The sequence below is a fragment of the Brassica napus genome, chromosome A3 (assembly GCF_020379485.1).
Source record: "Brassica napus cultivar Da-Ae chromosome A3, Da-Ae, whole genome shotgun sequence".
Lineage (NCBI taxonomy): Eukaryota > Viridiplantae > Streptophyta > Magnoliopsida > Brassicales > Brassicaceae > Brassica > Brassica napus.
This window is the reverse complement of record NC_063436.1, coordinates 10,550,746-10,572,523: the sequence shown is the minus strand read 5'-3', so window position 1 is coordinate 10,572,523 and position 21,778 is coordinate 10,550,746. Positions and strand designations below refer to the sequence as shown.

General features: G+C 32.9%; 3 protein-coding genes and 1 non-coding gene across 4 annotated transcripts; all 4 read left to right on the top strand.

Moving 5' to 3' along the window:
• The first annotated feature begins 227 nt into the window (after positions 1-227).
• LOC106428153 (receptor-like serine/threonine-protein kinase SD1-6) lies at positions 228-4,030 on the top strand. Its single transcript, XM_013868900.3, has 7 exons — positions 228-1,705; positions 2,245-2,379; positions 2,468-2,664; positions 2,747-2,957; positions 3,031-3,268; positions 3,387-3,537; positions 3,613-4,030. Exons 1-7 carry the CDS (start codon positions 295-297, stop codon positions 3,937-3,939), a joined length of 2,670 nt encoding a protein of 889 aa, XP_013724354.2. The 5' UTR covers positions 228-294; the 3' UTR covers positions 3,940-4,030.
• A 2,217-nt stretch (positions 4,031-6,247) lies between these two features.
• On the top strand, positions 6,248-6,351 carry LOC125607689. Its single transcript, XR_007338762.1, has one exon. It is a non-coding gene; the product is annotated as a U6 spliceosomal RNA (small nuclear RNA).
• A 2,539-nt stretch (positions 6,352-8,890) lies between these two features.
• Positions 8,891-12,590, top strand: LOC106428169 (copper methylamine oxidase-like). Its single transcript, XM_013868918.3, has 11 exons — positions 8,891-9,243; positions 9,389-9,804; positions 9,874-9,986; positions 10,073-10,403; positions 10,489-10,704; positions 10,777-11,013; positions 11,273-11,458; positions 11,584-11,724; positions 11,790-12,058; positions 12,133-12,214; positions 12,308-12,590. The coding sequence occupies exons 1-11, from the start codon at positions 9,099-9,101 to the stop codon at positions 12,443-12,445; spliced, it is 2,274 nt and encodes a 757-aa protein (XP_013724372.1). The 5' UTR covers positions 8,891-9,098; the 3' UTR covers positions 12,446-12,590.
• A 150-nt stretch (positions 12,591-12,740) lies between these two features.
• LOC106428125 lies at positions 12,741-18,020 on the top strand. Its single transcript, XM_048776969.1, has 9 exons — positions 12,741-13,049; positions 13,147-13,307; positions 13,556-13,761; positions 13,887-14,285; positions 14,908-15,030; positions 15,119-15,243; positions 15,345-15,511; positions 16,034-16,236; positions 16,445-18,020. Exons 1-9 carry the CDS (start codon positions 12,958-12,960, stop codon positions 16,859-16,861), a joined length of 1,893 nt encoding a protein of 630 aa, XP_048632926.1. The 5' UTR covers positions 12,741-12,957; the 3' UTR covers positions 16,862-18,020.
• Positions 18,021-21,778: the final 3,758 nt, after the last annotated feature.

Genomic DNA, 21,778 nt, shown 5'->3' with positions numbered 1-21,778 from the left:
CGAGATGCATATATAAGTAGTAGAGGGTAGGAGAAAAGATTAACCAAACAAGAAAAGATTTTGGAATTACTAAAAAAAAAGAATTAGTAAATCTTTTTTTACTAATTCCAAAATCTTTTCTTTTGGGAGTAAACGAATAGTTGTTTATTTAGAAAATTACAAGATTACAAAAAAAAAAACTGATAAATAATTGTGAAACAACTATAGAAAACGAGTTAAAGAAAAATGGAAGAAAAAAACAGAAACGTCCTTATCATTTGCTTGGTCAATTCTATAGAACAATAGATATTTAAAATGCCAACAAGAAGACCAAGAATTAATGAAGCCGCCCGAAATGATATATTATTGGGTAATAATTCGAAGAGAAAAACGTTCAACATAGAACACAAAACATGTTTGAAATCCCCAAAAATAAAAATTCTCAAGAAAAAAAAGATGAGAAGTATGTCAAACTACGATCGTTTGTACACTTTAGTCTTAATTATGTTACCTGCTTTATCAATCTCTACCAACACTTTGTCGTCCACAGAATCTCTCACTGTCGGAAGCAACAAAACCATCGTATCTTCTCGCGAAATCTTCGAGCTTGGTTTCTTCAATCTCCCCTCAAGCTCTCGTTGGTATCTCGGGATTTGGTACAAGAAGATCCCTACGAGAACGTACGTGTGGGTTGCGAACAGAGACAACCCTCTCTCTAACTCCAACGGAACTCTCAGAATCTCCGACAACAACCTCGTCATATTCGACCAATCCGGAACACATGTTTGGTCAACCAACCTGACCGGAGGAGACGCGGGATCTCCACTGGTTGCGGAGCTCCTCGATAACGGTAACTTCGTGCTCAGACCATCGAACAATAGCGATCAGGATGTGTTCTTGTGGCAGAGTTTCGATTTTCTTACGGATACTTTACTCTCGGAGATGAAGTTGGGTTGGGATCGCAAAACCGGTTTGAACAGACACTTGAGATCTTGGAGAAACCCGGATGATCCGTCGAGCGGAGATTTCTCGACGAAACTAGAAACCACCAGAGGTTTCCCTGAGTTTTACGCATGGAACAAAGACGAGATTATCTACAGGAGCGGTCCGTGGAGTGGGAACCGGTTCGGAAGTGACGTACTCGACATGAAACCGATCGATTACCTAGCTTTCAATTTCACAGCGGATAACGAACATGTGACTTACTCGTACCGAATCACCAAACCTGACGTTTACTCGAGAGTCATCCTAAGCTCCTCGGGGTTATTACAGCGGTTCACTTGGTTCGAGACGGAACAGAGTTGGAGACAGTTGTGGTATTTACCAAGGGACCTATGTGACGACTACAAAGAGTGTGGAGATTACGGTTACTGCGATTTGAACACTTCGCCGGTTTGTAACTGTATCCAAGGGTTTGAGACGAGGAATAACCAAACAGGTGGTTGCGCGAGGAAGACGAGGCTGAGCTGTGACGGTGAAGATGGGTTTGTGCGGTTGAAGAAGATGAAGTTGCCGGATACTACGGTGACAGTTGTAGACAGTGGGGTTGGGTTGAAAGAATGTGAAGAGAGGTGTTTGAAGGATTGTAACTGTACCGCGTTCGCTAATATGGATATTCGTAATGGAGGATCAGGTTGTGTGGTTTGGAAGGGTGATATATTTGATATCCGAAATTTTCCTAATGGAGGTCAGGATCTCTACGTCAGACTAGCCGCTGCTGATCTTGGTTAGTTCTTTGTCCTTCGCATTTTATAAAGTGTCTTTTTCGGTTTTCTTGTTGATTAAAAAGTTTATGAGCCAAAGTCGTATGGAGTTTGTGAATACTCTCACGAAAGGACCAAAGATCGGTTCCAGCTTTAAAAAAAAATGGTTTTACCTCTTATTTTCCGGGAACCGGCACAATGTAAATAGTCCATTCTAACAAAAATTGAATCTGAGTGGTCTAGTGCCTACTAGACACTTATTTACCACTAGATCAACAGCTTGTTGGTGATTGGTTCCAACTTCCAAATGCAGTGTAGGTTTTGTGCAGCGCTTATATTACTGACAGGGAAGAAGAGCAAACTGACCAAGATTAGTATTGTTTACGAAGTTATGTTTAGGTTTTACCATTTTCTTGGATACAATGCAACAGTCCATGACAATTATATTCTGTTTGTTTTTTCATATAATGTTTAGTCATAGAATATCAAGTTTACACTGGTGGGGATTTTTTTTTTAATTATTACTTTGAATAAAATATATTCCCTTACTTTTTTGTTACAGTGGACAAGAGAGGCAAAAGGGGAAAAATCATAGCTTTGAGTATTGGAGTGACCATTTTTCTTCTTTTATGTTTCATTATCTTCCGGTTTTGGAAAAATAAGCAGAAGCGATCAATAGCAATTCAAACACCTATTGGTAAATCAATAAATTTTATTTTCCTTTAGTTTTGTCAATATAATTTTGAAATTCAATATGTGTTGATTTTGCTGTCTGGATGAAACAGTTGATCAAGGGAGAATGGAAGATTCGCTGATGAATGAACTGGCAATAACAAGCAGGCGCTACATATCCAGAGAAAACAAAACTGATGATGATGATCTAGAGCTTTCATTGATGGAGTTTGAAGTTGTTGCCTTGGCTACAAACAATTTTTCTAACGCCAACAAGCTTGGAAAAGGTGGTTTTGGTACTGTTTACAAGGTAAAAAAAAGTGTTTCAGAACTTACTGAAAATATATCACCGCACAAGGCTTCATTGTATTGTTTAAATGTATGGTAAATAGGGAAGGTTACTTGATGGGAAAGAAATTGCGGTTAAAAGACTATCCAAAATGTCTTTACAAGGGACTGATGAATTCAAGAACGAGGTTAAACTAATTGCGAGGCTTCAGCACATAAACCTTGTCCGACTTATTGGTTGTTGCATCGATAAGGGGGAGAAGATGTTGATCTATGAGTACTTGGAGAATCTAAGCCTTGATTCTCATATCTTTGGTTAGTGACTCAAATTAAACAGTTTCTATTCTAAACAAGATAACACGTTTTTTGGTTTTGGTTTGATTTGTAGACATAACCCGACGCTCTAACTTAAATTGGCAAATGAGATTTGATATTACCAATGGTATTGCTAGAGGACTTGTATATCTTCACCGAGATTCACGTTTTATGATTATCCATAGAGACTTGAAAGCAAGTAATGTGTTGCTTGATAAAAATATGATTCCGAAGATCTCAGATTTCGGAATGGCCAGGATCTTTGGAAGGGATGATGCTGAAGCTAATACGAGGAAGGTGGTGGGAACTTAGTAAGCAATCATTTTCCAAAACAATAAATTTTATATATATATATATATATATATATGAGCTTTTTGTCTTTAATCTCAGTTCGAAAGAAGACATATGAGTTAAATTTTTGTTATGCAGCGGTTACATGTCTCCAGAATACGCAATGGACGGGATATTCTCGATGAAGTCGGATGTTTTCAGCTTTGGGGTTTTGCTCCTCGAGATTATAAGTGGCAAGAAAAATAACGGATTCTACAACTCAAACCATGACCTTAATCTCCTCGCCTTTGTAAGATAAGAACAACTTGAAATCGATATAGTTCTGATGATTACACTAAAAAAACATTTCATCTTTTATGCACAGGTGTGGAGGAAATGGAAGGAAGGAAAATGGCTAGAGATCCTAGACCCGATCATCATAGATTCTTCATCGTCAACGTGCCAGGCACATGAAATCTTAAGATGCATACAAATTGGTCTTTTGTGTGTTCAAGAACGTGCTGAAGACAGGCCAGTGATGGCTTCGGTAATGGTGATGATTGGAAGCGAAACTATGGCTATTCCTGAGCCTAAACGGCCGGGTTTTTGCGTTGGGCGAAATCCTCTTGAGATTGATTCGTCGTCAAGTACACAGGGCAACGATGAATGTACAGTGAACCAAGTAACACTCTCGGTCATTGACGCTCGATAGTTTGAGCGTTACCCACTCAATATGTTTTATATGCATGTTATTTTTCTATGCAAGTCTGAATAGTAAAATTTTACTACATGATTCGAAACCATGCTCTTTAACTTTGAATTTACTAATTTAGACGAAGATTCACTACATAGTTTGTAGAATTTGGATTTAAATCCCGAACTCTTAACAATTGCACAAAAAAAAAGGCAAGCATAAATTTACATGATAGGCTTTATAAAACAGCAATATGCACTTTTAGTTTAAATTATTTATGTAATTTTCAGATGTCGATGTTACTGGGAACTTTACATTAGTTATTTGTTGGATACGGAGTGGACGTGTTTTTTTTTGTTACAGGCATGCTGCCAACTGAAAGCCATTGGATTTTTGATCTATGAACTTGTGTCTAACTGAAAGTGTACAGGATAAACTAAACGGGAGTGATCCTCAAACTTACGAAGCATACACGCCAAAAATGATTTCCAGATTCGTTTCCAACGCGTGCGTGTAAGTGATCCTAACACTTGGTGATTATTCTAAAATTTGAGAAATGTTTTTTTGGCCCCCGAAAGTGTATGAGCCAAAATGAAAATAAATGTACTATCTATTAAGTTATTGTTTTTTTTTTGTTCTAAAGTTACTGGTAAACAATGATGTTGGACTTTCCAACAACAACAAATATTTTTATTAAATTAGTAAATTAAGTTGTAGCTGTAGATAAGTGTTAGGTGTTATTTATAAAGAGGGGTGGATGAGAAAGAGTATTTGCAAGCTACTTCTATTTTTACTTCACTGATCAAATAATTGTGTTTTTATTTTAGTTTTGATTTTTGGCAACATCTTTACTAACTGTATTTTATTTTCTTCATATGTTCTATCTATATTCTGTTGTAGTTGTTTTCTCTCCAATTTTTTTTTCGAATTTGCATTACATAATTTTCGAACTGGTGTATTTGGCATTATATTTTCTGGATTATTATGTAACTTTATAAATTGGCAATCACTCTATATTAGTTAGTATAAATAGTTATATTTACACAGTTTTAATAAATTATGTTTTTGATATAAAATTAGTTTTCATCTAGTAAACTATTTTGTTTCACAATGAAATGTTATATATTACAGAAGATATTAATATACTTTTTGCTAACTGTATATGTCAACATAAATTTTTATTTTTGAATGTTGCCCATCGAGCCCGGCCTTTAGGTTAGACCTACCTAGAGAAAATGGGAGAGATGGAGTTGAAGCTATAAAGAGAGAACATAGGGAAGGAGAACGGGGAATCAAAAGACAAATAGACCGACTGACGGCAAGACTTAGGGTTTTCACTCAAGTACTTAGTCTCTCCGATCTGTATTTTCTCCGACACTCTTAACCGAGTTCCGGTCATTACCTCCTATTTTCACTAAGGACGCTACATATATAGTTGCCACATGATGTTTGCCTGATATTCGGTAGAAATGCTCATGAAAGCTAACTCTCCAATCGTGGACAGTTCCCCATGATAACCGGAAGAAACACATGGCAGTGAGGATCATGAAGTATTCAAATAGAGATCATCCATCTCTTGACATATCAAAACGGGCCCGGTTCAGGTCATTTTCGATGCTATATCATCAACATATGATCAGATCTATCAATAACTTGTTCTAACTTTATTTAGTGTTGTTTTTGCTCTCATAGACCTTTTCTAGACATTACATATCGATTAGCAAAACAACTTACTATAAAAGTTAGGTGGACATCTATTGGAATGCTAAACATGTAGCTTTTAAAGAACACCATTAATAAAGGTTAGAGAAGAAACTCAACAAACCCAAAGAAGACAACCAGAAGTAGTCCAGTAACCTAATAAGAAACCCTTTCACCAAAAAAAAAGTTAACCTAATTAATGAGTAAATAACATTAATCACATTGAAGAAGATAACATATATAAAATGTGTAGAAACTGAAGTGTAGATAAGGATAATGGGAGCTTGGATATATCTGTGCCATGGACGGATTAAGATTTATCATATAGAATATTCGAAAAATTGTGAGCCTCGCAAACTCGAATAGTCGTAGAGACTAGAGAGTGTGTGTTTTGCTGGTATGAGCTGCATGCATAGATTGTGCGGTCCAGTCCACGGTCTATTTTTATATTAGAAATTAATATTGCAAGTACATTTTGAATACATTTATGTAAGTTTGAATTTCTCTGTCATACGCTATACTTTAAGTTTCACATTTATTTTTTAAAAATTAACTATGTTTTATTCGGTTTGAATTCATATAATAACACTTTCCTCCGTAAGTCTTGTAAGTTTCTTAATAGTTTCGTGTAATATGTCCGATCAGATAAAATCAGAATGATACATAGAAGATTAGTATGGTCCATGCACAAAGATGACACACACAAATCGAGAAATTGTCTAAATTTTGTTTTTTCAAAAAGTTTTTCTATAATATAAATTAGGACAATTCTCTTAAATAGTTTTTTTAAAGTTTTTCTCATAAAAATAATTTTTTTTTTTAAAATGATTAAAATAGTTCTTTTTTATTTTGAAAATTTTAATATTTTTTTTTAATTTGAAACCTGGTCTCCAAATTTTCACCACTAAACTTTAAACCCTAAGTTTAGATTAATTAATCCTTAACTTTAAAAAAAATTACTCTTTAATAAAACTTATTTTAGTCACTTTCTTCATTGAGTGATATTTTTGTAATAAAAACTTAAAAAGAATTGTCCTAAAGAATTTCTTTATAAATTATGGCCATATACATGCTAACGTTACTAATGCGTTTTCCAACAAAGAATGATATACAGTAAGTTTGGTAAGAGAGAAACAAAATATTCGCTTAGGACAAAATTTTGGTATAAAATCCAGAAAACTTATGTACAACTGTATTAAGCTATATAGTCAATTAGTCATCATACAAGAAAATATTGATATATGTTTCTTTCTAGGTTGAGATCAGCACCAACCAATATCTAAAGGTGTACACAGCCATGTTTTCTATAATATTTTAATATCGTGTATTGTTAATTTAATTAATTTTAATTAGATTACGAAATCATCTTGATCCGTACATCCGTGCATATTTTTTCTTTTTAAAATAAAATATTTTAGTTTAAATAACAATATATTAGTTGTCATCATAACAAAATCTACCACTAAAATTAATGTAGTTTATATATATTATATAATTCTATAATGCCATTATTTATGTGGCTTATAATGTTATTACTATAATTTTTTTTAAAAAAATTATTTCTGTAACAAAATGTTTTTGAGAAAATTATTAACAATACTATTTTACATAGATTTAATTTTATTTCTAAATTCGAAATGTATATGAAAGTTAAACTAAGCTGGACCAACACAATAGAGAAAAAATATTTTGAGATATTGTTATAAACAACAACAAAATATTTTTGAAAAAGAAACTATAATATATTGTACATGCAAACTAATTTTGTACTAAAAATCCAATTTGAAAAATTGCTTAAAATACACAAAGTTGGATAAGATTGTTTCTTTTTTATCTGAAATAGAAATGGATATTTCGTTCTAACAAAATCTTTTTTAAGATCTCTATAAAATGTATTTTTTTCAAAATTAATCAATTTAAAATGTTATTATCATTAAAATATATTTAAAAATATTTATATGATTTTATTTTCCTTCATATTCTAGCAATCTAATTATGTTTCTAATTTTTGGTTTGAAAAGAAAACTTCTTAAAGAAAAACAATATTTGATTAAATTAAAGATAAGACTTTATGTGTTGTGTTTTTTTTTACCTCAGTTTTCTTAACTCATAACTAATCATAAATATTTATTGTTTTCGTGTACAGAAGTCTCAACTATGGCAAAGTTCGGCAAGGTACGAAACTTTTAATTTCTAAATGTGAATCTTAATGATTTTGTAATTTTTTTCTTTCAAAATGATGTTATTAAGTAGTGTACAGAGATAAATTCGGTTCATTAATACAAATGTTAAAAATGCAATAACTAAAAATGAGTTGGTCAAAAACAATTAGTGTGAACACATTAAATTGTTTACGGTGGAGTCAAAAATTTAGTATTGTGAACACATTAATTGTTAGATGATTTATGACTATAAAACTGACACGTTAGCATAATCAAATTGAAATTAATGTGAGGCTACTACGTGATAAATATAGTGCGAACATGTTAATTACAAATGATTCTCTTTTTCTATATAAGAAATTATGGTGCGTTTTCCTACAAAGAATGATATACGGTAGTTTGGTAAGAGAGAAACAAAATATTCGCTTAGGACATAATTTCGGTATAAAATCCACAAAACTTATGTACAACTCTATTAAGCTATATAGTCATATGTTTCTTTCTAGGCTATTAAAATATTGATATATGTTTCTTTCTAGGCTGAGATCAGCACCAACCAATATCTAAAGGTGTATACAGCCATGTTTTCTATAATATTTTAATATCGTGTTTTGTTAATTAATTTAATTAATTTTAGTTAAATTACTAGATCTAAAACATTTTAGTTTAAACAACAATTTTTTGGTCATATATCATAACAAAATCTATCATTATTAATGTAATTTATATGTATTAATATGAAGCTATAATGCCTATATATATGTGGAGGATGATCTATTTTAAAGTATTACATACAGTATATATATTATCCAAACCAATTGTGGTATAAAATGTAGGAATCAATTCTTTAATTTAAGCATTTTGTTAATTTTTAATAATTTTGCCAATGAAAACATAAATTTGTAAGCATATTGTTTGAAAGAAATTTGTAGGCTTTTAGTCAATTTAGGAATCTCATGAACCGTAGTGCATCCACGTCACTATCCAACCTGTATTTTGTTATTATAATAAAGTTTATAATATATATGCTTTCCCTTTATAAATACTGTGTGTATATATACACACTTGATAAAAGAAAGGTAGAGCCCACAAGTAGGCTTTGGCAGCTTCTGCTTGGACTGTATAAAGCAAATTGAATCACTCTCTCTTCCTCCCACCACGGGAAAAAGGTGCGATCACAGTTGCCTCAGAGAAACTCAGATCCGGCGAGAGGAATCCACCGATAGAGAGAGAGAGTAAGAGGTTTTGCTGTATGTCAGTAGATTGTGCTGAGACTTACTTTGGTGGATTTGGAGAACTCGTTAACCCTATTCAATGGCCTCAGCTTCGCAAAAGACGACGCCATGTGCTCACCACGGAGCCTCTGCTCCGCCTCCTCCGAAACTCCTCTCCGCCGTGGAGTCCGTACTCCGTCCTGTCGATTCCATCCCTGACACGGCCAAGAAACCTGCGAACAAAGGTATACCAAATCTCTACCTCTCCTATAGACTGATTAACGATCTGCCTTGAGATTGATTGATTATCTGATCTTGGATTGTGATTTGTTTGAATTACTGGAGTTCGTTCTTGTTGATGATAGCTAAATTGAGATCACACCAATGCAGGAATCTCTGTAACGCCAAGGTCGGAAACAAAGCACCCGTTGGATCCTCTATCTGCTGCAGAGATATCAGTTGCTGTGGCCACTGTTCGCGCCGCTGGTGCTAACCCTGAGGTTAGGGATAGTATGCGTTTCATCGAGGTGGCGTCAGTGGAGCCAGAGAAACATGTTGTGGCGCTGGCTGATGCTTACTTCTTCCCTCCTTTCCAGCCGTCACTGCTTCCAAGAAATAAGTCTGGTCCTGTGATCCCTATGAAGCTCCCTCCAAGGCGGGCGAGACTTGTTGTGTACAACAAGACTTCTAATGAGACAAGTGTGTGGATCGTGGAGTTGTCTTCGGTTCATGCTGTCACTCGGGGCGGGCATCACAGGGGGAGAGTGGTTTCCTCGCAAGTGATACCTGATGTCCAGCCACCGATGGTATGTCATAGGAAAAATTTAATCTGTTCTTGTTCTCGAGTTTCTCAGTCTAGAGTATTGTGATTTTAGGACGCGGAAGAATATGCGGAATGTGAAGCGATTGTCAAAGACTTCCCTCCATTCATTGAGGCTATGAAGAGGAGAGGTATCGATGACATGGATCTTGTGATGGTTGATCCCTGGTATGTTTATAACATCTTGTTAGCTGCTGAAAGTTGTAAATTAAGGTTTATTTTTTCCTGAACCTGCCTCTGAACATATTGTGCAGGTGTGTGGGTTATCATAGCGAAGCTGACGCTCCTAGTCGTAGGCTTGCGAAGCCCCTCATATACTGTCGAACAGATAGTGACTGCCCAATGGAAAATGGCTATGCTCGTCCAGTTGAGGGAATTTATGTTCTTGTGGACATGCAAAACATGGTGGTGATCGAGTTTGAAGACCGTAAGTTTGTGCCACTTCCCCCACCTGACCCTTTGAGGAATTATACACCAGGTGAGAGCAGAGGGGGTGTTGATAGAAGTGATGTTAAGCCTCTCGAGATTATTCAGCCTGAAGGTCCAAGTTTCCGCGTAAGGGGTTACTTTGTCGAGTGGCAGAAGGTAATTAGCCAGCAATATCCTAATTGAAACCAGATGTTAATGCTTAAGATAATTTCAAAAAAATTGCTCAACTTTTTGTTTACAGTGGAACTTTCGTATTGGGTTCACTCCAAGGGAAGGTTTAGTCATACATTCGGTAGCATATGTTGATGGCAGTCGAGGTCGAAGGCCTGTTGCACACAGGCTAAGTTTTGTGGAGATGGTTGTGCCTTATGGTGATCCGAATGAGCCACATTACAGGAAGAATGCTTTTGATGCAGGGGAGGATGGTCTTGGAAAAAACGCACATTCGCTCAAGAAGGTTTGAAGTCAATTTATGTGTTCTCATTACATAACCGGATCACGGTTTGCGTTTAACAATTACGTTTTGTAGGGGTGTGACTGTCTGGGATCTATCAAGTACTTTGACGCCCATTTCACAAATTTCACTGGAGGAGTTGAAACAATTGAGAACTGCGTATGCTTGCATGAAGAAGACCATGGGATTTTGTGGAAACATCAGGACTGGAGAACAGGATTGGCTGAAGTGCGAAGATCTAGGAGGCTAACTGTCTCTTTCTTTTGTACTGTGGCTAACTACGAGTATGGATTTTACTGGCACTTCTACCAGGTTAGTGGGAAACGTGATTAGTCATCTTTGGATCTAATTTCTGAAGAGAAGACAATTATATGTCCCTGGATGAGAATAAATCTTGAGTTTGGGAGCTCACAATTGTTTAAGGCTTTAAGCCCCTTAACACTCTGCTTAGTTGGGGACATTGATTGGCAGTGCTGAAGTGTCCACCTGAGTTTCATTTGTTTGATGATATGTATGTTGTTTCATCTTTCTAGATATTTGGAGACTAATATCATTTTTTGTCTTACTGCAGGATGGAAAAATCGAAGCTGAAGTAAAACTTACTGGTATCCTCAGTCTAGGAGCGCTGCAGCCAGGAGAAACTCGAAAGTACGGTACTACTATTGCTCCGGGGTTGTATGCACCAGTCCATCAACATTTCTTTATCGCTCGCATGGATATGTCCGTTGACTGTAAACCTGGTGAAGCTTATAACCAGGTAAATCCCGTTCTTCTTGCTGAACACATGCATATCTTGTAGAGAAGTCTCTAGTGCTTGAAAAATTCTTAGATACATATGGTCAGGTAGGTGATTTTATTGAGTAGTGTAATTTTTTTCTGTAGGTAGTCGAGGTAAATGTCAAAGTTGACGAGCCCGGTGAGAACAATATCCACAACAATGCTTTTTACGCAGAAGAGAAGTTACTTAGATCTGAGGCAGAGGCGACGCGTGACTGCGACCCTTTTAGTGCTCGCCATTGGATTGTAAGCAATCTGTACCTTACACGATCTCGCATCAAAATACTCACTACTGTAATATGTTTTGTCAGGTAAGGAACACAAGGACAGTAAACAGGACGGGTCAGTTAACGGGATACAAACTTGTTCCGGGCTCAAACTGTTTGCCACTAGCTCGACCAGAGGCCAAGTTTCTAAGAAGAGCAGCATTCCTGAAGCATAATCTGTGGGTTACCCGTTATGCACCTGACGAGAAGTTTCCAGGAGGAGAGTTCCCAAACCAAAACCCACGTGCTGGTGAAGGTCTCGCTACATGGGTGAAACAGAATCGCTCCCTGGAAGAATCTGATGTCGTTCTCTGGTATGTGTCCTTGTCACATATAAAAACCACTTCTAGTTACCAAGATTTCAATGTGAGAATTTTGGTTTTCACAGGTATGTGTTTGGGATCATACATGTTCCTAGACTTGAAGATTGGCCGGTTATGCCCGTGGAACATATTGGTTTCACACTAATGGTAAATCAAATTCTTTCTTTCTGTACGCGCGTAACTTACAATCAAAATCTTAAAAGAAAAGAAGTCAAGTATAATGTTTTTGGGTTTTGACAGCCACATGGATTTTTCAACTGCTCACCGGCCGTAGACGTTCCACCGAATCCTGCATGCGAATTGGATACTAAGGACAGTGAGGTCAAAGAGGTTGTAGCACCGAAGCCTCTTCAGAGTGGTTTACTTTCAAAGCTTTGAAACATGACATACTTTAGACTTCTTATAAATTGGAGACATTATTGTTGCTCAATTTAGTTTCGAATTGGAATCTTTTCTTGTTTGGTTTGTTGGTTGGAGACTAAAAGAGTGTTCCATATTAAAGAGTTGATTATTTTATTATGAATAGTAATCGATCATACATATTTAAGTCTCGCTAATTTAGCATATAATCGTAGCTTGAACAATATACAAAAGATCTCCTTGATGAGGAAGAAATCGAAAAATAAGGACATACAAAATATTTAACTTCTTTGATAATTTTATCCCGATTTTTATGAAATATTTCTGGAATATTCCTGAAGGTATATATATACCATAAATCGATAAACACTACAAGTCATAAAAAATATATATATATATATATATTATATATTATATATTTTAATATTTTATAGGTTTTGCATATATTTAGTGTGAGGTTTCGTTTGACCTAGAAACTATAAACACTTGGAAGCACTAAACCCTAAAATCGACAGAGCATTTTTGAACAGATGGAGAAGGCTTTCCGTTGGGAGATAAACAACTTTTCCGAAAATAAAAGTGTGATGAAGTCAGATCGTTTCTCAAGCGGCGGCTGCGAATGGTATAAAACGAGAATAATAAAGATCTTTAGCTTTCTTATACGAAACGTCTAGATAGATGTTTGAGCTGATAATAAAAAGTTTTTTTCTTTCTGTTAGGTATCTTTGTGTTTATCCCAAGGGAAAAATTGTGGATGATCACTTGTCTCTATTCCTGAACGTTGTGAATTTTCGAAAACTGCTACCTGGATGGAAGAGACAAGCTAGTTTTAGTTTTGTTGTGTTGAATCAATCTGGCAAAGAGCTACATAGAACAGTTGGTAAAATAATGATATGATCATATCTTCAGTTTTTTTCTTTTCTTGAATTTTATGACTTATAAGTTAGAGCACTTCAAACACATTTATTTTCCTCTATATATAGTAAAATTATTTTATTTTAGAGAAAAAAAAAATAGCAAAATATGTTGAACATGGTCTTATAAGCAGTGTTAATTGTGATTGATTATAGATCATGTCTTATGTGATGAAAGAAAAGTTGAAATATCCTCTTTTTTATGTACATACAGAAAAAAGCAGATTGTTCTGTGCTGAGGCTCCAAGCTGGGGTTATTCCAAAATTTTGCCTCTTACCAAGCTTCAAGAAGATGGGTTTTTGGAGAACAACAAACTAACCATTGAAGTCAACATTAAAGTAACTAAAGTTGCTCACGAAGGAAAATCAACTGAGAATGAAATTGTTGTTGTTCACGGTTTCCATGTTCTTAATAGTCAGGTAAGTCAATGAACCAGCTATATTATGGATTTTTGGGTCTCTTCTTTTTGTTTTCATATGTATATCCACTTCAAGATACATTCTGAACTTTGGATCTAGTTAGCATTTCTGTGTATCACTGGCAGGTTGTTTCAATGCACAACATGTTTGTGAAGCACCCAGACGTTGCGGTAGATATTAGATCAGATATCAGAGAGGTGAAGACAGCATACATGAATATTCTTCTCGGTCTAGTCCAGACACTAGCCAAGCCTCCTCAGAGCTTGTCGGAGACTGAGCTAAGCAACGCTGACAGCGAGTTGAGCGAGCTAACTGATGCTGGCTTTAAGCTGGATTGGTTGAAGTCAAAGCTTGAGGAAGTTTCCTTGAAGAGGAAGGAACCATCTTCTCATCTCAAAGTTGAACTGGATAAGGAGAAGATCGAATCGGCTACTGCTGCTCCTGCTCCTGCTCCAAGAGTTTCTCCCTTTGAGTGCATAGACGTTTTGATAAAGAAATTCTTTTTGGCTTGCTTCTCAGGACAATAATGTGTTTTCTAGTGAAAGGTTTGGTGAGTGTCTAAATTTATTGTTTTAGTTTTTGTCATCCTTTGTCTCTCAAACAAGTTTGATTGATAGTTTTCTTTTATTATTCTTCGCCGTGTTCTCATCACTATGTAACTCCTTGTTTGATCAGTCAACAACCAAATGAGGTGCTTACGCTTGGGTAATATGATGGTGGTTCTGCCACATAAACATATTAAGTTTTTTTTCGACCAAAAAACATAAACATATTAGTCTCTTTAGTTATTTCGAAATTGACTACTGTACGTAGAAATTGATGAATATATTTGCTTGAGAGTTATGAGAACTTTAACTTTTAAAATTGATTAATATATTTGATCAATTCACAGAAAGCTTTGTTTTATTGGTTCTATATTCAGATTTGGTGATTTCATGTAAAAAAAAGATCTTACAAAATCCCATCTTATAATTGAACTTTTTCAAATTGAAAATTTAATACAGTTGATTGTTTTGTATTTAGTTACAAGATTATTTTTTTTTTAAATCTTGTAACTAAATTATAAGGAAATATATCCAGTATTATATTATGTGAAATTTGTAGATTTGGGCTTATAAATACTAGGTGTTAATCTCTCCTAATTAGGGTTTCGCTTTGCACTACAACTTTCTTTCAAAAACTATTCTAACTTTCTTTCAAAACCTATTCTACCGCTTGATGAAGCCTCATCATAAGATATGGGGAATCAAATGCAGAAGAGTATCTCAGGTAAGTCGTTGTGTCTCATGATTTCTTTTGAGTTCAGTTTTGTTTGGTTGTTTTATCCCTCACGACTCATAGAAACATTGGCTAATTAAGAAATCGTTTTAGAACAGATAAGGGTGATCAGTTGCAAACTTGTTACACGTTCGAGATAGATAACTTCTCCCTGAATAAATATTCGATAAAGTCTCCAAAGTTCTTATGTGGAGGGTGTGAATGGTAAGCGAGAAGAATCAATGTTTACATGAAACTAGCGAGGATGAGTACTGGTAATCTTATTAGATCATGTAGCCTCTACTCTTTGTTTTTAATCTATTTAGGTATCTTCTAGTTCATCCCACGGAAACCAGATTTGATGATCACTTGAGTGTGTACCTATGCGTTTATAATCCTAAGTCATTGCGAACTGGATGGCAAAGGAAAGCTAACTTTCGATTCACTCTCTTGAACTCGAACCAATCCGGAAATGTCCTCAATAGCGCAACTGGTAATAGTGATCATATCTTCCATGTTATTTATATTCCATCCTCTTATAACATATGATGTTTTTTTTAAAAAAAAAATTGATTTTTATAAAGGTTAAATGTTTTGGCATTTCTATATTAAATTATTGAAAATTAATTAACCAATTATATTTTGCAGTTTTTATTATCTTTTTTTAGAAAAAAAAAACAAATTGTTTAATTATTGGGTTTTATGCATAACATCTTACTTTATTAAACAAAGAGAGTGTTTTTATTTTGGTTTGAACAATTGATATTATTGCAAAAAAATAAAGTTTTAGGGGGGGAATGTTTGACCTTTCAGCTGATACCAAACATTTATTGAAACTTCTCGAGTAAACAATAGAGTATATGAAAGATAAAAAAAAAAAGTGGATCATGAAGAAATAACGGCTATTTTCCAGAATATCTTCGATATTTTGAGTATATAGGAACAGAAATTATGCATCATATACGGAACCTGCTTGAGAAGAAGACTTGATATTTTAATTTTTTTTGTCTTGCAGAAAGGTCATGCTTATTCTGCGCTCAGTTCTCATCCTGGGGTCATAAGACATTGCCACTTAGCAAGCTTAAAGAAGAAGAGTTTTTGGAAAATAGCAAACTGTTCATTAAAGTCGACGTAAAAGTAGTTGACATTGTTCATGAAGCAGAGATAACTGGAAAGGAGACGTTATTTCTCAAGGGTTTTGACGTTCTTTATAGTCAGGTATGTTAACAAGCTTCTTTTTGAATAACTGGATGTTGTGGTTAAATTAATAATATTTGACTTATGTTATCATGAGATTTCAACTCAAAACCAATTGCCTATTATTGAATTTGACATAATTTTATATACTAGTCAATTATTTATTTAATTATCGATATGAGATGTTCATTCATTAACTACTAACATCACATAACTTTTTCGGTGGCAGTTTGATTCAGTGCACAAAATTTTCGAGAAACACCCAAACATTGCTATTGATTTCAAACCAAAGGACAAAGGTGTGAAAGCAGCATACATGAATCTTCTTCTCAGCCTCATCGAGACACTGCGCAAGCCTCTTCGTAGCTTTTCTGAGACTGAGCTAAGCGACGCTGAGAGCCAGTTGAATGAGCTAACAGAAGCTGGATTCAAGCTGGATTGGTTAAAGACAAGGTTTGAGGAGATTTACTTGGAGAGAAAGAATGCAGATGCTGATAAATCTAGGGCCCAAGAAGTGGAGGAACGCATCAAGAACCTTGAGCTGACTTTGTCAGATCTCAAAGTTGAACTAGAAAAGGAGAAGGCTAAATCTGCTGCTGATGCTACGCTTTTGTCTTTTGACGAAATTGTTTTAGGTCAAAAATAAAAGTTTGGAGGTTCATGTAATGTATCTGGGATTAGCTTGTTACTATGTTCATTGTTTCATCACTTTTCAACACATGTTTGAGTTCAAGTGTTTGGTCGACAAAACAGAAAACCTTGAGGAAAATTCTTGGCAGCAAAGGTGTTTTATTTTACAAGCACCGAAAGGTTAAAATATCAAAAGATGTAAGTACTGTGGGCCAAGAAAAGGTCCAATTAAGCCCATAACTCTTTGGAAGCCTGACTGAAAATGATCGCTGATGTGTGTGGGTTTTGGTGGTTCGTTTATGATTGTTTGTACTTTGTATCAATCAGCCTTTGTGCAGATCCGTGCTTACAGCCTATTGAAAAAGGCATTTGCCTAGAGCCTCCAAATTTTGTAAATTTTTTAGGGCCTCTAATTATAAAAAAAAAAATTTACATGGTAGTTAATGTATTCTTTTAGTTGATTTTTATTATTATTTGATTCTAAATTTGACTTCTGTTTAAAATAACTAATTTGTGATCAATTTTACTATATTTTAGATAAAACTATAAAAATTCTACTTCAAATTATCTGCAAATATTTGATCCACATTTATCTTCATTGTATATATTATGAGTTAAATTTATTTTATATATTTATAGAATTTGATTAAAAATTTATAATATTTTTAATATATAGATTATTGTCTTTAATTTAAACGCTAATATTTAGCTTTTTAATAGCGACCAACATTTCAATCCAAAACGTTAAGAATATATAGTTTGGTTTTTAGTTTATAAAAGTCTGGTGCATAAAATTTAGAAAATGTTTAGGTAATAAATCAAAAAAATTTAGTGTTATATATATATGTTTTTTCAAAAAAAAAAATATTTTATATAATTCAAATTTAAATAAAAATATTTTCAAAAAAAATATCATGTAATTTTTTTTTAATTCGCCTCGGACCTCTAAAAACCTTCGCACGGCACTGCTTTTGTCCACTGTATCATACAAAAGTTAATGTATCTAGTTGTAGGAAGAGGGTTCTCAAGTCTGTTAAGAAAGTAATGAAGACAGTTTATTTATGAAAGTTGATTGCAAACTGGTTATCGAATAGAGAAAAAGACTACAATAGCACTAAACCAAGTTTTTGTTCCTAAATTAGCACTCAAGGCTCAAAGTCACAAAAATAGGTTTCATTAAAGAGGTAAATATACACTTATACCCATTGGGTTAATTAATCCAAACTTTAGGGTTTAGAGTTAAGGGGTGGGGTTTTGGAATTAGGGTTTAAAATTTTATAAAAAATAAATACTAAAATAAAAAATAAAAATTTAAAAAACAGTTTCAAAAAGTATTTTTAAATTATGAAAAGAAAATTAAAAAAAAAAAATAAAAAAAAAATTTTAAAAAAATTTATAAAAAGTTCGAATCTGAAAACATGTAATCTGAAACTATAAAAAAAATTATTTATTTTTATTTTTTTTATTTTTATTTTATTTATTTTTGTTTATTTTTGTTTGTTTATTTAATTTTAAACCAAGGGTATTAGGGATATTTTATCCTTTAATGAATGTCATTTTTGTGACTTTCTCCTTCTATTGCTATTTTTGAGACATAAACTTCAAAAGGTGCTATTATTGACAATTGCCCTATCGAATATCCTACCTCAGATAAGCGGGAAATATATCAAAAACCTTGTAAGATCTTGTGCCTGGTCACCTTATTAGAAAAAATAATGCTGATTTTCAGACTTTATCTCGTGTCTAAGTAAAATTATTAATATAAAAAGATATTCTTGTACTAACATTGAAATTTAAAAGCCCCGTAAAAGTATAATGTCTCACTTTTCCTAATAATTAACTAGATTTTGATCCGTAAATCTATGCGGTTAATTTTATCTTATAAATATATAATTTTTATATCATATTTTGTGAATAATCATTTTTGATAATATAATTTTATGATTTTTAAAATAACAAATAGATAATATATAATTGTAGATATAAAATATATTAACAATTTTATTTTTTTTATATAAAATATTACATATATTACTCACGAATTTTAATTTTTATGAATAGTAAATGATATTTTAATTTCTTTAAATGGTGCATAATATTTTATTAATTTATTTAAATAAAATTATTATTTTTAATTATGTTAACTTACCAATTTAATATAATTTTTATATTTAATTGTTGTTATTTCTATTTTAATATAATATAGACCATAATTATGAAATTTATTAAAAAATAACATATAATTTTATTTTATTTTTATATAAAAATTTATTTAAAATTAATTTATACTAATATTATATTATTAATTAATACATTAACTAAAATATTTAAAAAATTTAGTAAAATTTGGTTAGATCTTTTTCAACAGATTTTATGATGACTAAAAGTGAAATTTAAATTCACGGTTAAAACTGATTTATTATTAATGTTTTTATAATTATTTAGACTTCTTAAAAAATTTATATGTCTAATGTAAATAATCAAATAGATGTAATTGATTACATAGACCTAGTATGATTATTTTATAATCCCTCTATTTCATCTGCCCACATATTAAAAAATATCTTTTCTAAATAAAAAATTATTGATATATAATTTAAATTAATTTATTTAATTATAAAAATCATGAAAATACAATTAGTTACACAATTTTTGATAAAGTTAAAGTTAATTAGATATGTGAAAATATCATCTAGTATGAAATAAAACAGCCATTTAAAACATCTTCTATAGTAAAACGGAGAAAATAGTAGGTAAAATTATATTTCTCTTTTAATAGAAAAGATATAGACCATAATTATAAAATTTATAAAAACAAATAGCATATAATTTTCTTTTGTTTTGTATAAAAATTACTTAAATTTAATTTATAGTAATATTATAATATTAGTTACGAAATTAATTAATACACTAACTAAAAAATATTTAAATTTTTTGTACAATTTGGTTCGATTTTTTTTTAACAGATTTTATGATAACTAAAAGTAAAATTTAAAATTACGGCTAAAATTGATTTATTATTAATGTTCTTATAATTATTTAGATTCTCTTAGAAATTTTATATGTTTAGTAAATTAATGCAAATAATCAATAGATGTATAACAAATTTATTCGATATTCACACGGCCTGGGAAAAAACTGTGAGGTCAGTCCCGCGAGCAAATGAGTTAAACAAGCCGCACGTGTGTTATTTCAACGGTCAAACAATTTGATTGTACTTAAGACACGGGCCCACGTGCGTTAAGTCCTGCCGCTTCAACTTTCAATCTATTTGACAAGCTGACAACAGTTCGTGTTTATTCTCTGTCAGCTTACACGTCGTCTGTACTAAAATAAACGCACTATCATGATGAATTGACCCTGAATGTAATTGTTTCTATAAATAATACTAATATAGATAGATGATCCCTGATAATCAGAATAACTTTTCTACATCCAGTTAATCTTCGATCATCAGTTCTTTTCATTTATAGGTTTTGTTTTTAATGTATTTCAGAGTTTTATATATGCTTCGTTTCAATATGATTAATAATCATATATACGTTTCTTGATGAATGTCTAAGTGGTGAAATTATGCTTTGACCATGCTCTTTTCATCGGTTCTATATAATATTAGGAAGGGTTAATAACTTTGGTGTTTGGTAATGGGCTCGAAGAGTTCGGATATCATCTAATAATCATACACATCCATAAACGGCTTAACTAAAATTCGCCGAATCATTGTTCACAAGTCGCAACCATAATGAATTTTGATCAGAAATTTAGTTTGGAAATGTGTTTAATTATAAACCATTTCCATGTTTACCACCTAATCCATATCATACTTTTAAAATATCTTGAGATGAACGAGAATGCATTTTAATAACCAGAGGAACGATCTAGTATATTAATTGTTCTTAACTTATGCAAAAGTAATCTATTTTTTCTTAAGCTGTTAATCTTCAATGTAATACTCCGTTTTTTTAATATAAGTCGTTTTACAGCTATACACATAGATTAAGAAAATCATTAATTTTTTATATTTTCGAAACAAAAATATCATTAATTATTTACTTAACCACAATTCAACCAATAAAAAAATAAAAGATATATTATCATTGATCAGACAATATTAATTATTAATAAATGTTACATAGAAAACCAAAAACGACATATAGTTTGAAACAAAAAAATTTCTCTAAAATGACTTACATTGAAAAACAGAGGATATTACACCGTTTTCTCAAAAAAAAAAAAGATAAGCTGTTAAGCTGTCCACATTTTCTAGTCGTCACTATACATGTCGAAGCAACCAATATATATTTTGATATGATAAAAGTAATTAACTAATGAAGTGACACATTTTACTAAGTATACGGTTAGCATGCCAAATGTTACACAAAAATAAATACTCATAATACGCGTAACCCGTTGTTACTTGTTAGTAACTGTCAAACTAATTAACCTGTGGAAGTTTTCATCTTTAAAAAAATGTCTACGTGAAGTATTTGATCAGGTGCTTAATTAAACTTATTTTTAACTCTTATTAGTAACTTTGTTTAAAATGCTTGATTAGGTTACCTCGAGAACACAAAAAAAACCCCTTTTCAAACAGTTATAGTGACTTTAAGTGTGGACTGGACAACAACCGAAGCTTCTTAGTGGAGGATGGGGTTAGAATTAGATGGGATCCAGGTTCTAAAACGCGGCCGCACCGCCCGATTAAGCGGCGGGGAAACGCTAGGCGGAAGTTGAGCGAGGCGATTTCGTCTTGTTCGGCCAATAACTCGGAGTCGTAAAAAAAAATTAAGTTTTTGAGGTTTTGAGCTTATAATCGAGTTCTAAATGTTAAATCTATAAGTATTAAGTATAAACATCAAGAAAAACGCAAAAGAAACTGATGAAATCGGTGGAACAAAGCTGTGGCGGCTCTGCAATTAAGTTTGCGAAACCC

Coding starts and splice junctions, on each gene's coding strand:
- LOC106428125 (XM_048776969.1), top strand. CDS start 12,958: ATGGAGAAGGCTTTCCGTTGGGAGATAAACAACTTTTCCGAAAATAAA. Junction 15,512..16,033: donor TGTCCTCAATAGCGCAACTG/GTAATAGTGATC, acceptor TTTGTCTTGCAG/AAAGGTCATGCTTATTCTGC. Junction 16,237..16,444: donor TTGACGTTCTTTATAGTCAG/GTATGTTAACAA, acceptor TTTCGGTGGCAG/TTTGATTCAGTGCACAAAAT.
- LOC106428169 (XM_013868918.3), top strand. CDS start 9,099: ATGGCCTCAGCTTCGCAAAAGACGACGCCATGTGCTCACCACGGAGCC. Junction 10,705..10,776: donor ACGCACATTCGCTCAAGAAG/GTTTGAAGTCAA, acceptor TACGTTTTGTAG/GGGTGTGACTGTCTGGGATC. Junction 11,014..11,272: donor TTTACTGGCACTTCTACCAG/GTTAGTGGGAAA, acceptor GTCTTACTGCAG/GATGGAAAAATCGAAGCTGA.
- LOC106428153 (XM_013868900.3), top strand. CDS start 295: ATGCCAACAAGAAGACCAAGAATTAATGAAGCCGCCCGAAATGATATA. Junction 1,706..2,244: donor ACTAGCCGCTGCTGATCTTG/GTTAGTTCTTTG, acceptor TTTTTGTTACAG/TGGACAAGAGAGGCAAAAGG. Junction 3,269..3,386: donor AGGAAGGTGGTGGGAACTTA/GTAAGCAATCAT, acceptor TTTGTTATGCAG/CGGTTACATGTCTCCAGAAT.